This window comes from Lissotriton vulgaris, chromosome 4_1 (genome assembly GCF_964263255.1).
Source record: "Lissotriton vulgaris chromosome 4_1, aLisVul1.2, whole genome shotgun sequence".
NCBI classification, from domain to species: domain Eukaryota; kingdom Metazoa; phylum Chordata; class Amphibia; order Caudata; family Salamandridae; genus Lissotriton; species Lissotriton vulgaris.
Window position 1 is genome coordinate 170,124,846 of NC_141691.1, and position 16,028 is coordinate 170,140,873.

The following is a 16,028-nucleotide window of genomic DNA, read 5'->3' on the forward strand; positions in this document are numbered from 1 at the left end:
TCGATGGCTGAGGCCGTCATATCAATTATACCTAAGCCTGGGAAGGTTCCCGCTCAGTGCTCTTCGTATCGCCCGATAGCCCTTCTCAATATCGACGCCAAGCTGTATTCCTCGATTATTGCTAGTAGACTTCAGGATCTGATGCCGGCACTCATACATCCGGACCAATCTGGATTTATTAAGGGGCGTCAGACCCATGATAATACTAGGCGGGTAGTCCACTTGATAGAGAAAGCTAACAGATTCCAGATTCCAGCGGTATTAGTAGGCCTCAACGCTGAAAAGGCTTTCGACCGGGTGAACTGGGGCTTCTTGTTCCACACTTTAGCTGCCTTCGGCTTTTCGGATAAGTTCCTCTCAATGGTGAGAGCGAACTACAGGACTCCCCGCTCTAGAGTTTCGGTAAACGGCCATCTGTCTGCTTTTTTCTTGCACTCACGTGGCACCAGGCAGGGCTGTCCTCTTCCCCCCCTGCTCTTTACCCTGAGCATTGAACCATTGGCATTGGCGGTGCGGGAGCACGGGGATATACGGGGTCTTCCCTTTACTGGGGAACAGCACAAAATTTCTCTATTTGCGGATGATGTGCTGCTCTCTATTATGGACCCGGCTCACTCTCTGCCACATGTTCAGGGAGTATTATCGCGCTTTGAGGAGGTGGCCGGCTTCAAGGTCAATTTCGACAAATATTGTTCTGAATCTCACGCTTTCACCTGCGGAGGTGGAACGAGTGCGGCCTCTCACCCAGTTGGCCTGGGCCTCCAGCTCGATCGTGTATCTGGGAGTCCGTTTGACATCCACAATTGGGAAATTATATTCTGCAAACTTTCCACCTCTACTGGCAAAAACCCGGGCGGACTTGGATCGGTGGAAGCCCAAATACATATCATGGTTGGGCAGAATTCACGCCATTAAGATGATCCTCCTCCCCAAATACATGTATCTCTTTCAGGTGCTCCCCATACCTCTGGATGTGGACTTCTTTCGGCGCCTTAAGACCAAGATACTCCGGTTTATTTGGCAGGGGGGTCGAGCGCGATTTTCTTTTGCAACCTTGAGACGGCTGCGGGGGGATCGAGGAGTGGGCCTTCCCAATATGCATTTGTATTATAAAGCGGCACAATTACGAGTATTGGTGGAGTGGTCCCAGCAGACATCGGAGAAACACTGGCTACACATGGACAGGAGTGTGGCGGGTAGGTCTATTTGGGACCTGGCCTGGAAACCCAAGAAAGACAGGCCCCAGAACGCTTACATCAGCACTCCCACCAGTACCACCCTAAAGGTGTGGGATACGTTGGCCGCTGATGACCTTTGGACCACCTTCCAGTCTCCGTTCACACCTATACATTTTAACCCGGATTTTCCACCAGCACTACAGGAGGGGCCTTTCAAGGTGTGGAGGGAGGGAGGATGTAGGGCTCTAACCCACTTGTTCCACGGCTATACTCTGCTCACCTTTGATAACTGTATGAGGGACTATGAAGTCCCTCCGTCGGAGCGATTCCACCATGTCCAGATGATTCACTGGGCCACCTCTCCTGGGGTCCTCGATGCGGCCACGAGACCTCCTTCACCCTTTGAGGCTTTCGTTCTCCGGACTTCAGCTATGAAGGGGGTTGTATCCTTTCTTTACCAACTACTACTTACCTCGGCAGTGTCGCCCCGTCCCCGATATATGGGACAGTGGGACAGTGGGAAGAGCTTCTGGGGCAGGACATTTCTGACAAAGAGTGGTCAGCATTGTGGCGCAATATTGCTTCGTCTTGGAGCTGTCAAACTCACCCTGGCGTCAGCCTGGAAAAAGCAGGAGGCTCCGGCGATTTCCCTATGGCACGCAAGACTCTGGAAATTACTTAGCTTGGAGCGAGTGGCAGACATCTTCCTGGGCAATTTCAAAGACTTCCAGTTCCGCTGGGGACCTTTGGTCCGCTATCTTTCCAAGGGGTTACCATCTGCAGTTTGCCCATCCTCCATACAAGCGCTCCATTTATTTCAGATCTAACAGAGGACCACGTTGAATGATTGTTGTTGTCGCCACCACTGGGGGGGTGGGAGGGGGGGGGGGATATTGTTTTTTATTACTTATTGTTTGAGGCACCCACACAGATGATAAGGCCTTTCAGATCCGGACACGATAATCTGTATGCATGTGCGGCTTCTACTGGCACCGGCATATCTAACTTGATGGCTCTTGGGGACTGTGCACTAGCCTAAATCTGCTTCCTTTAGCCGAATAACACTGGCCTTCTATTCTGCCCATTGGCAGCCTGCTGTTGCTTAAGCATCATTACTAATAGACTATACTTATGCCCCCTGCGTGGGACGATGTGCGGGATTGCCGCTGTTATTTCTCTTTGTTCTTTATTAAACCAAAATAAAGATTTTACAACAAAAAAAAAAGTTACTCAATTCATTGTGCAGGCGATGGTCATCGCAAGCTGTATGGGTAACGTCTGATGTTAATGCTAATACAGTCAAAAGCCACAGACATCATACTGACTGGACCTTATGTGTATTTTCCTAAAAGTATTCAGAAGACTAAAAATGTACAGAACTCAAGAATAATGTACTTGTATAAAGTTGACTCCTGTTGTACAATAGAAACCTTTATTTGAAGTCACATATGGGTAACATTTGATGTACTCCATTAGGTGAGGCTAAACCAATGCACATGGTTTTATTTCCTGCACTGTTGCAGTGCCTCAGGAGGTACAACACTGCATGAGAATGTGGTCCACTCGATCACCCACCCAAGCACTACTTTAGATATTGTGTTGGTTAAGAGAATCCCCACCCCCAATCCAGCATCTTAGAGTGGGAGCTGCCTGTCCGTGTACACAACCTGCCCTTCTTTGGGGTGCCATCTGCACCAAAGAGAAGAAGCTGCAGTCCTCACGCAAAGCAGAACTCTATGAACTCAACAGCCAAATCCTCTTCATTCTAGGAGTCTATTTACATGGTGGTAAGAAGAATAAATGCAGAGTATATAATACAGTAGAGCACAGTATTCAAAATAAAAAAGGCTCTAACTCTGAAAGTCCCTTTAAAGACTCATCCACCAGTGCTTTACTAAACAAAGGAAGGATCTAGGTAAAGCGCCAAGGAAGTTTATCAAAAACAAAAACATTTTTCACAATAAGAAAAGGAATTCTTACTGATGTCTTCAATAACCACCGTGTTGTCCATAGAAACATACACTGCCAAAGAATTCCACTCATCAAAAACAGCAAGTTTCCTGTAAGATGTGTAAAATGGAATGTTAATTCAGAATTATGGAGGTCTTTAAGAAAGCAATAGAGTACAGCAACAGAAAATGCAACAGATCGACTTAAGAAAACAACTGAGTAATTACAAGACAGTAAGACTTTTAAGAAACATTAAATGATTTAATAATGGGCCTTTATAGATGCATTTATCAGGAGTAGTTGTGGACCATGGCAAATCCTTTCACACACAAAAAAAAACTTGTAACATCCTGGATCTTCGCTTCTCGGCAGACCATGGTCCTGGATTACTATTCCATGAAATAGCAAGGTGGGATCTAGCAAGTGACTCTTCAAGGAGTTTCCTCATCTGTGCAACACAATGACTTTTGCTGGCCAACACACTTTACACCAGTAGTAGGAATATTCCAGCTAAGATTACAACAGGTTCACTAAATAAGAGATCAAATGCAACTAAACGGCGCTACGTTACTTACTTTAGAACTTGTGCCACCGTATTCGGTCCAAACCACTCTCCTATCGACTTCCCTTCACCAATCCCCATTTGTGCTAGAAACATGAAAACATAATGCTGGTGAGAAATGCATCCAATGAAGCTAGTAAAGGCAAGAACAAGTTCATAGAGCTGCAAGGTCAGACTCCAGGGTAACCAAGCAAGCCCTATTGTGTTTAAAGCATACCGAACCGTGCCATTTAAGTATGAAATCAGGTTGTATAAGGATGTTTTATTTAACTAATATCTTCTATACTGTAGAGCATCAGGTCCCCTCGAATTAGCAAGTACTGGGGATACTTCACACCTTAGGGTGCGAATGGTATGTGCTCTTCAAAACAAATTGTGCATTTTGGAGTGTGGCCAACACCATGGAGCATTTCCCCATTTCCCTCCTGTATGGTTTTCCTTTATGTAAGTCTCCATCAGTTCTTGATTGTAGATCAGTAGATGTGCTGTCACAACCAAATACAAAAATGTGGAGAGGGACTTGTAAAGATACCCAGTTAAATAAACAAATGCAGCTGATCTTTGAGGTGACCCCAGAGGCTTAAACGTGTCTCCAATCCTAACAGAACGAAAAGCTCCATCGTGGGCCAGCATATCATATGGCAACCTCACACACAAAGTAACACTGCCTGAAAGAAGCTTATCAAGTTGCAAGACTAGGTATATAGTCTATCTCAAACTTGGCACATCTATACAAAGGTACACAACAAGACTTGATGGGGGTGGGGGGGCGTTTTGTGTCTTCCACTGGGGTGGCGCTAAAGAGGAGAGATAGACTGATTAATGGTGGTCTACAATGTTCCCAACTATTCACTGCAGGAAGTATTGCCTTTGGGGTAATGTTCTGCAAGAGGTAGGGTGCCAAGAGAAGGATACATCAATGGAACAGCTCTGTCCTTGGGGTCCTTGAAGGAGTGCGCAAAGAGGGTGCTGTGAGAACCTCAACACTTCATAGGGTCCAACATCAACACCTAGAACAATTTTCCAACCTGGTACCAGTGATAATATGGGGATAGCAGTTGCTAAAAGTATCATTTTGTGATCCAACAGTTGGTCCATTGTGTAGGTGTTGAACCACATGAATGACCAGGGGTGTGACTAACCACATGCGTATGCTTGAATATCCACTTCAAGGTATATTTTGTACAAGGACAAATGAATGTCAAATATTTGATGACTCTTGACGATTCTATCCTACCCTTTGCCCCATAGTGGGCCTTTAGATATATTTCTAGCTCCATCTCTTACAGCTGTGTCAATCCATTCACGAGCACTCTTACTTTGCTCCTCTTAAAGACCATTTTCTCCCTACGGTTAACCTACCACGGACTGTGGAACACAGCTTCTTTCATCTAATGGGTATTTTTATGGGGGTATGGCTGGCTCTACGGTAACTGGGCCAGTAACTCAACATGTTGTTGTGAAAGGGCAAGAGTGGAATGTAATCCATTCCATTCATCCTGCTCTTGTTTGGCCAGGGTCCAGGATAATATCGTTTTTTGTCCCTGCCCCCTGAATGTAAAATGTTCTTTGTTGCATATAATTATGGACTGTGCTTTTTATTTTTCACGCTGCATTAAGTTTTTAAGACCCTTGTTTATTTAAATAGAGAACTGTACAAAGGAGGAAGGCTGTAGAATTGCTGTCAGATATGCGTTGTTTAGATGTGGCAGTAGGAATTGCTCGTTTTTTACGTTCTGTCAAACAGAGTTCAAATGATGGATTACAGTGGGGAGGGGTTGATGGTTTGGGCTGATGGGTTTTAAATTAATTTTACACCATTACTGTTTTATGTGATTTCTATAATGTTTTATGGAGAATCATCCATATAACCTTGTTTTCTACCTACCTTGTTGTGAAAGCCAGAAGGAACCCATGTCAGATTTCGCGTGTGAAGCATGATTCACAGAAAGATGGCCATGATCAAAAGAGAAGTCATCACCTTGCCAAACCTGGAAGCCATGTATTAATGTATTTCATAGCTTTGCATAGTGCTGGCTGGTGCTCGGAACCTACTTCTCAGTGCTAGTAACAGGAGTGCTACCTCAAATATGACTTAATACCCTTGTGCTGTAAACCTATGCATAAACTTATGGGGTTGCTTTCTTGTGGTCTCAAAATTTAGTGAATTGGCACCAATCACGTAGACTGAAGAATAGAGCAAAGTAATTCAGAGGGAAGGTTGCCGGGTGCAGCAGAGTGTACAGGCTTCAGTGAAGTAAGGTCAAAACCAGGCTAAGACACTTCAGGATATTTCAAATTGTGGTGGGTTCTATAATCCATTCTAATAGAGGCACTTAACATAAAATAAGCATGTTTATTGCTGAATGCAAAGTATCTTTTAAGATAATTCGCCAGCCTCGTGGTTGACTCGTTAGTCAGGAGCACAGGAGGGAGCTCAGTGAAAAGAGGATGGCGTTGGAAGGATGAAGGTCATGAGTTAGACCAGCTTATATAAACTAAACTTAACACAACGTTTAAAAACTGTCTTTGTCTGGCAACCCGTAATTTGACTGTCGGCGACAGTGTACGATCCCATGGACTAAGGGATAGATCCCATCTTACACGTTGACCAGTCAGAGGACAGGCAATGATGGACTTTAGAACAGAGGCATACATCAGCCCTATGACAACAACACATGGGTGGAATGCTCAAATTAATCTCAGGCATTGATAATTGATTTGAGCTGAATGATAGTAAATGTATCTTTATAGTTAGGACCTGTCATCAGGGGAAGAAAGGGGATGGAGGACTGGGTGTTTGCATCGATGTATACAGAATATAGGTTTGCATTGCTGTACATAGCAAAGAGGGACAGACAGGGAAAAAGTATGGGGATGGGGCCATTTCAAAGTGAAAAGTTAACTTAGAAATGTATCTATTAGCGCTCTGCAATTGCTGCACAAGCCCAAACAAAACAACAAATGAAAGCTAAAAAAAGGATTTTATATTTAAATATTATTTTTGATAAATCACCTATGTTTTCTATACATAAAAGAGCAAGTGAGATTAGAAATGTCTCAAAGTAATATACTTTAAAATCTATGGTTCAAAGTAATAAGCTTTTAAATCCAATCAGTATTACGCTCTATATACATGTTAAAGCTACAGTGCTCCTTCATCAAATAAAATACATTTGGTGTATTTTTGTATCACATAAACTATCTTTGCATGTGTTTTTTTTAAAAGAACAAGGGCACCATCTTTAGCCCCTTGGAGACATTCACACCTAGCTAAGCACAAAATTTATTTAATAAGCAGCTCCTTCAGCATTTAATAAGCGGTCACTAGACAAAAACCTCTTGTGGCATTTTCATTAATGAAGACACAGCTTTTGGCAGAAAGGGGTTAAAACACAATTCAGATACACAGCGATTTCATATGCAGATTTGGTGATGTGTCACAAGTTGATGAGATAAATCGGCATCTGCTCAGTTGGTTGAGGGGAGAGTGTCTTCTCCCTAAAATAGCTGGGGGTTGGGAGACGGTCAACCTTCTTCTTGACTTTTCACATGGAGATAGCACAAAGGGCAGGTAGGTGAGGGTGTGTTTACTGGCGGGAGGGTGTATATATAATTGCCACTCTAAAGATTTAGGGGTAGAGTAAGAGTTTGATGCAGAACGTTGTCCAAAGTGCACCTGATGTCCAATCCACGCTATTAAGAGTGTATTGAAGTCTATACGGTGGACAGGACATCCCATACTTCTTGACGTATGTCTCACATCTGCCCAACTCTAAATCAAGCCCTTAGTTTGGATGGGGTCAGTGCTGCAATAAAAGAGAGATTTATTGCTTTATTCAGTTTGAGCAAACACAACAAGAAGATGGACGCAGTGATGAAACTTTTCAAACACTCACCCCCGGTCAAGAGATCTGGGTTAAATCCATTGTTCTTTTGCCCACCATGCCATCTCAGTTTGGACCCAGTGATATGCAAATTAGTCTTGACCCTGCTCCCCATGGATTTATCCCATTCTCTTGACTGAGGGTGATTGTTTGATTTATTCAGCATTCCATCCATCATTTGTTGCTGCAGCATTTTTTGCCCTAAGTGGGATAGGCATGTCCAGACGTGGGTCCCTTGCTTGCTGTGCCACTGACTTCAAACTAGCGTGGCTGATGAGGGGTGATACCCCGAAACCGGTCCCAGGATGCTTGTATCCTGTCCGGTGAGGACCTGGCATGGCAGTTCGGGTTGGACTGTTCTCATGAGGAGCAGGGTCAAGACTGATTTGCATATGGCTGGGTCTAAACCTGGGTGGCATGGTGAGAAAAAGAATGGATTTAACCCAGATCTCTTGACTGGGGGTGAATGTTTGATTTGTTCTGCATTCCCGCCACCATTTGTGCGTCTTTTTATTCAGTTTGAGGCACACTTTCACAGTTTCAATGAAATTTCTTAACCATATCTTTTTAGATACATTCCATATTGACTCACAATTGCAAACGGTTCCATCATATTTTGTGAAACTTCTGGATTTTCTATTGCACTAAGAATTTCATGGAATACAAAACTGTTTTTTCCAAAGAGGAAATATGGATACTTGTTCACCCCTATATATGTGTGGGAGTTGTTTTCTCAAATGGAGGCATTGGAAGATGCTTGCAGCAGTTGTAATGTTATTATCCCAAGCATAAAATAGTTAGTTGACCAACACAAAATGATAAATACTCCTGTTTTAGCATCCATCCCTTGTTGTGAACCTCAAAGGCAGCTCTGATCAGGATGTAAGAATTTGTGTAGTCAAATGTAAAAGAGTTACGCACAGAAATGAAACAAAAAACCGTAAAGAACCATAAAAATGTGGTAACAGTATATGGTATTTAATTTAAGTGAACCTGGGACATACATTTTATTTACTGGTTGCAAACATAAAATCATACTTGCAAAAGAGGGTAAGATCTCATGTCATAACTACATTAAAGAGTGCGAAAGAATGTTTGGAAGATCTCAATAAAATATCAACTCCACATGGTGACCAGCACATTGAAGTGTATTTACCCATTTGGTGAATGGAATACCAACAATCTTTACGGTCTAAGAAACACTGCAATATTCGGCGGTATCTATCCGGCTGTTTTTTGTGTATCTCCCACCTCCAATCTAGAGAAATAAAGATTAAAAAAAAGAAAAAAATTATAAGGTTGTATGGTAAATATTGGTTTTGAAAATTATGTATTAGAACTGGGTTTTCTCACAATGTACATCTTCTGCAAGTTACACCACACCATTAAACCACCATGGCTTGTTCCAAAGGCATTGTGGGATGCGCTCCATTGACCAAACTCAAAAGTCAAAGGCACGTTTAGGAAGAGCTGGAAATATCAGAGTAATGCAAACAAAGGTGCAATGAATCAGAGAACGGTTTCCGGGGAGGGGAGAAGAGGAAACAATGGCCAAAAAGGCACTAATATTACATATTTTCAATGGGCTACACTGAGGAAGCACTTCTTCAAAGAGATATATACATACACACACAAAAACACATTTTTAGTTGCAACGCTAGAAGGATCTTGCCTAGATAAATCTTAAATCTGTGAGGTACAACCAAAAGAGCACAACAGTGAACCGCAAATAATATGTCACGTGGTTAGTGGCTCTAATATTCTTAGTAATTAATTGCTGCTAATAACCAACCACTGATAAAACAACATTGGTAAAAGTGCATGCCTTTCCGGGAAATGGTCTTCCCTACAGACCGGAAGCAACAGTAATCACATATGGTAAGCATGTGATCTAGCGCTACCTGCTGTAACCAAAGAGAAAGGGAACACATAACCACAAAATATGTTTTAAAGAATGGAACCATGATGAATTCAAATCAGGTGTCAAGCCAGCACGCTGCAAAGACCAACATCGCCTGCACATATTATAAAATATGCTGTGAATACAAGCCTGAGGGATGTATCTTGTCGGTTCTGAAACCACTGAACGCATGTGCTGGGTTCTGGGGCCAGTGCTGGGCACAAGAGGGAGATGGGAGTATAGGAGGGGAAGCCACATCCCTGCACACAGACAGTGCTTCACATAGTGAAAAACAGATGTGAAGCAAGTCCAGGGTGCATTGCCTGAGCATATGGTTTGGCAGGCTGTGTGCAACGAGTTACAGACGCAAAAATGAAGACATTTTATCTGGAAGGTAACATCCTGATAACCAGGTATATATGAAAGCATCTACCTAAACAGATCGTCCATCTGCACCTCCAGTAGTTGAGCATCCTGTTTTCACTGATACAGTTGCAGAGTTCTCACTCCATGTCTCTGTGTTCAGGCCTGCCATGTTACAAAATTATGGAAGAAGAGCCGCCAATCTAAGTTGAATGATTCGCCACCATGTATTTTGGTTTTAATTCAGTTAGAGACACAATGTGCCAGAATTTAAGGTAGGTACTGCCCCACTAACGTGCTGGGAAATACTCACTTTCCTGTTTTATCTGTTTTCTCTCCCAGAGATTTAAACTGCAGATATCTGTGATGTACGAAAGACCTGGCCTTGATGTCGTATGTAGAAAACCAGAGTACAGATTAAGATTCCTAATACTGTATCTCGGGATGAGACTAGCCAGAAAAATAATTAAACATAATTAAACAACTATTTTATAAAGTTAGCAAAAACCCAATTCAAAAGTGAAGTCAGATTTTTAATAAATATTTAGGACAAGGTAACTTTTGGAAGCTAAATTTGCATTTGTTCTCATGTCTGCCAGGCAGTAATTAGCATTTGAATAGGTGAGAAAAAGGTGTGCAGTGACTCCTAGGAACAAACAATAAGCTGACTTGAATGGGCAGAGATCACTACTCTGAACCTGATAGAATATACATGGCGGGACTGCGTCATGCTTTTAGACATTACAGTGTGAAATCCTAATGTAAGAAATTCTGCTTGACAGGTGAGCTGGGTTTGAATTTAAAACTGGGAGTGCACATAGAACAATCCTTCTGTATCTACTTTCTCGTTGCTGAAGACCTGGTTTATCTGTCGGATGTCTGTGTCTGGGTATTTACATATTACATTGGGAGAACACTTAAAAGGAAGGGAAACAGGATGCTAAAACAATTTTTGTGTATCCACTGTCTAGCTCTGAGAAAGCCTGCTTTGTTCTACCAGACGTCTGTCTCTTGGTTTATTGGGGGTATCATGGTCATCTCAAACTAGATTTTGGTATTAGATGCGAGTGCAATGGGATTTCCATAGTACCCTCCCTACATACACCCAGAGACCTCAGATCCCAAGTTTAGTGCAGCTGAAGAGTTTTATCATCTTAAAAATGCTAAAAAAAAGGTAGGGAGTCAGGAACTTTTACACAATTGGTTAGTAATTGTCTAAAAGTCATTACTACCCACTACCAATACCTAGCATTAATGTGGCATCACCAGGCACCCAATTGCAGAACACTCTTGCACCTGAGGAAGATCAAAAGAGTACTGAACCTGCTCTCTGTTACCTGAAAAGAGCCCTGAAGTGGGCTCCAATGGTAATACAACTGACTGCCTGTTAAATATATAGGGATACAACAAGCTACAAAAGACCTCTTCTTACAACTTCCCAAATGGCCAGTGGCAACTGGGCCTCAACTGGACCCTGCTGTTTGGCCTCTGCCTAATTTGCCGTGAGTCTGTAGGACTCTGAGCTCCTGGGGGCTTTAGAAGTCTGCTCCTGTAGTTGATTAGGAATTAGAGGACTAAAGCCAAAAGGCAAACTGTTGGACCTAGGACGAACCTAATTGGTGTATCTGACCTGTGCTCCATCGCAGTCAGTGTCAAATTGTGCCTCTGTTCTGGTCTACTGCGACCATTGACAATCATTTGCACTTTTATGCTTCTTGGCGCTATTCTTACTTAAAAATGTTTAAAAAGGGGGAGGAATCACGACGGCGTTCAAAATGGCAGCTTAAGAGCCCGGCTCCGCCGGTCGCCCTCTCCCTCCCTAGCATCCTGATATTATTAATCCTGCGTCTGCACCATACCCCCGCACAGCTAAGGTGAAGCGGTGCCCGACCGCGTAATTCCGAGTTTGCGGTCAGCTCGGAGGACCAAGAAACGTCGTCGCGAGGAATGTGGCCTGTGCCAGCTGTAATCCGGGACCTCGAGCTGTGACGTGGCCGGAGAGGAGTCGAACAACAGCAGCCGCAGCCAGGCAGAGAGGACCGGTGGACCCCGTCGGAAGTCATAGCTTGCGCGATTTTGCAGGCGGACACGAGCGGAGTACGATGCGAATGCCCCGAGCCCCACAGCACGCATTTGGCTGATTTTCACAGCACTGGATGACCCGGGACCAAACGACAGTTCTGCCGCCCACATAGGTCTTCTTTGGTGGGCTGCCCAGGGCGACCTAGCCCTCAGTGTGACCGCCCGCCGGCCGTGGCCAGTGTCAGGATATGGATCTTTCTCCCAGGCATGGCGTGTAAGGGATTGGTGACGCTGCACTACTGAGGGTTCTAAATGGTTTTGCTCCAACCTCAACATAGACTACCAGGTAATAATAAGACCCCGGATGCCTGATATGATGTCTATTACCTTGCCTGGGGAGTGCCCAGAGGCGAGGAGCACTGCAACCACCGATAGCGGAGAAAGGGAGTACACATTAGGAGATGTTCTTTTGGCCGTCGATGATTTTTACTCCTCCCTGAGCCGTGGATTGATGGCCCTCCATGACTCACTGGCGTCTATTATTCCTGAAATGGGACCTGGTGGCGCAGATGGGAGCACGATGGGTCGGGTGCCCGTCTGCGCTCAGTTATTGGTCACCGAGGACTCCCTGGGGCGCAAGGTGCTGGATTTTGAGAACAGTGAGCTTTTCGGTCGGATTTGCACGACTGACACTTTTTTTGAACTTCAGACTTATGTGCTCGCCACCAAACAGCAACGCCGGGTCCTCACGTTATTTGAAAGTGACTACTGGCGAAGCGGTCCTTTCACTGTTCTGCTGCCTCCGCCGAGCACTTGGGTGGCTCCTAAGCAGCAAGTTTGGTCACCAGGCTCGTCTGCCTGTGGAACTGTTGCGTTGGAGAGTTTGCTTACTCTTGCTCGAACTGTTCAAGGATGAGCTTTTCTGGCTTGTTTTACTGAGTTGGTGATTCCGGTGGTGATGTGGGACCTGGCTCGTTAGTGTGACTATGGGGGGGTGAGAGGGACACATGATGATGGGCGCCTCCTTTTTGGGGAGCTTACATTCTTTTCTGGGATGCCGTGGGGTGGGGGGGGGGGGGGGGGCAGGGGGCGGGTACAAGGGTCCTCCTCCCTTTTTCTCGTAAATGGGGTTTCAGTTTTTGGGGCGACAGGCATGCCTATAGGGGGGGGGTGGGCCGTGCTGGTATGCAGGGTGGGGGGTTGGAGGTGGGGTTTGTTTTCGTCTTTCTTTGTTTCTATGGTCTTTTTTCTTTCTCTCTTTACTTATACTCTTTTTCTCTGTTTCTTATATACCTTCGTTCAGATGGGGGGTCAAGTCTTGTTCTTTTTGGGATAGAATCTTGCAACGTGCATTTATGTGTTTTTTATATTGTTTGTTGACCCTACGGGTAGGACACCGAGTTAGCGCGTAGTTATTGTATACCTGCATATTCTGATTTACACATTTTTACGGCAGCTTTCTAATCACGCTTGTACAGAAAACGAATATCCTGTTGCGCGACCTGCTTCGAATAAGACTTTGCTTGATTGTATGTCATAGGATCCTTTTCCCATATTATAAAATGGAATCCTCTCAAATCTTGTTATTTTGTGGACATGCCTACAAATAAATCCTGCTCTTTCGATTTGCTATGACTCCGGCCCGGAGATGCTGAGCTGACGTTATTTTTACTTTGCAAGGTTTTGATATTATCTAGCGGCCGGCCCGTGGGGTTGTAGGCCCATGCCTGTATTGATCTAAAACGACATATATGAGGTTTCCGAATAAAATAAATATAAAAAAAATAATTTAAAAAAAATGTTTAAAAAAACATATCTTTGGTTTCCTTTATTGGATTTTTGTCATGTTGGTGTCATTTTCTTTATTAAGAAATTCTAAATCGGTTTGGGATATTTATTGCTTTGCATTTTGACTTTATTACTCTTTTGGGACTGCATAAATACTTTGCACAGTGTCCTAAATTAGGCCTGTCTGCCCTGTGCCATAGATGCGGAGGGTTAACTTCAGGTTAATTTAGTGACTTTGATGGTTTACTTTGAAAAGAGCAGTGATTATTCGTTGAGGTGCGTAGCCACCCACTCGAAATAATAATCCAATTTCTTACAGATTTCATCACAGATGCTATAGGTGATCCTGTAGCAGAAGTCACCTGTTCTTCTTACAGCAATATAGTTTCACTTACCTCTTCCTAAATGCCTGCAGATCAGAGCCTGTGCAAGCATCATCTGTCCACATCGCAGCATGCAGCCCCAGCCGGTGTCTGATGAAGGGCCTGTTCCTCCTACAATGTACAAAGACCAGCAAGCAATGCAGAGTTGAAATCGAATTCACTGAGCAAACATACAGGTATGCCTACCTACAGCACAGCATGCATTGGGATTGGCAGATAACAGCTTACAGGAAATATAACAGCTTCCATCACTGATGTATTGCACTTTTTCATGAATATTCTGAAATGTATGCAGAGTTGGCGAAAAGAAGTGCCCACAATAATATCTGAACTCCACAAAATGTTTTGCTATATATTGCAGTGCAGCAAGTATGAAGACTAGCAGGGCGGAATCAGCGAGTCCCTTTAATTTCAGTCTAAAATCTCAACACTGCTACGAATATACTGGGTATGGTACTGAATTACGAGCTCCACATTTAGCTATGTGTAAAAAAACATGGATGAAGGGGCACATTACCAGCGTCGAATCCCGCACAATGACATGACATTTTGCAGCCTGAATTCTGTTCCAAAATCAGTGGTCCTAGTTCCGATAGTATCAATGCTGAACAAAGGAAACGGTGGTATTTTGGGGAGAAAGAGAGGGTAAGAGGTGGTCCTCCTCAACAACTAGATAAGCAGGGCTCAAAGGCTGCCCTTCATGCAGCTGCTAGACTGTTCTTGAGCATTCACCGTTTTGATTAAATCATCACAGTCCTGATGGTAAGACCGCAATAGAAAATGTAACACTCCATTCCAATATGGCCACCACGTTTACAATTAATGAATGGCACGGCTGCACTGATGAGCAAGCACAAACAAATATCTTTAAAAACCACTCCAGTTAAAAAGCAAAGGGACCACTTTCATCCTTTTTCTTTAAAAAAACTCGTTATTCATTTTTTAATCTAATGCAGAACCATACTGTGCAGCAGTGCGTTATCATGTATCATCACGCTTCTAGTGTGGAAGGCATTAAAGGAGGGGAAGTTTTAGGTGGGGCAAGGAAACAAGAAGTGCAGGCCAATATCATGTAGACACTAACACTCCGGTGTCAAAGGGGGATTATTGCGTATGGGTGAACCAGCCATGACTTCCAAGCTGACCCACCTGCCGCAGAGACCACTTTGATCCTTAACTTGTCACTGGACTCAAGTTGTTTGAGGAGTGTCCCAAACTGGACACCAGGTCACCGGCACATGACCACTTGCCTGCACTGAAGACTTTGGTAGGTGGGAGCATAATTATGTTGGAAGATTTTTTTTCATTTATTAGATTAAATCTGGCCTATTTTTAGAGATTTAGCACCATTTATCCTATCTCCTCTGGCAACCAGGATCTATATCCCATGCCCATCTTTATAATCATTTTGAGGGAACTTAGCTAATGCTAAGAGCTACTGACTTCAGAGCACCAAGTCACAGTGATATAAACAAGTACTTATTTACGGGAAAGCTCTTTCTGGTGTTCATTCTATCTAATTGCTGATTCATTCCTCTCCTTTAAGATATCCCCAGGCGCTAGACTAGATCAGGAAGATTTTTCAATATAACCCCTGTGTGAAAGTAGGTTGTATTGTGCGGCTCTACATCAACTCTGCTATGCACCAGAAGTGACATCTCGAGAGGCATACTGGTGCTGCTCAAGCTCGCTGTTAGTTTTTTCTAGAAACCATCCGCACCCTCAGATGCAGAACCCAAAATCCAATTGCTTGTACCAGTTTGCAGATCTCTGAATTAGGACCTTTCTATATGGGAAATAGTCCTTTCCACAGAACCCCGAGGGTGATAAAGAGTCTGTGGTTAGACTGAGAATCCACTAGAAACAGTTTTACGAAAGTAAGTAACTTGTTCTTGTGATGGATACTTTGGACAGCAGATTCTTCGCCTTTAGAATAGATACTAAATAAGTAACTTCCACGGTGGTGGGTCTGTGGAATGACATAAATCAAATGGT

General features: G+C 43.7%; 1 protein-coding gene across 1 annotated transcript in view; it reads right to left on the reverse strand.

Annotated features, from left to right (window-relative positions):
• Positions 1-16,028, reverse strand: part of ATG4A (autophagy related 4A cysteine peptidase) — a 151,524-nt gene that overhangs the window by 98,694 nt on the left and 36,802 nt on the right. The window contains exons 4-7 of the mRNA XM_086918468.1: positions 14,046-14,144; positions 8,734-8,835; positions 3,704-3,776; positions 3,159-3,238 (exon numbers count right to left, since the gene is read on the reverse strand). Of these exons, the coding sequence (XP_086774594.1) occupies positions 3,159-3,238; positions 3,704-3,776; positions 8,734-8,835; positions 14,046-14,144 (354 nt within the window). The remainder of the gene's footprint in view (positions 1-3,158; positions 3,239-3,703; positions 3,777-8,733; positions 8,836-14,045; positions 14,145-16,028) is intronic.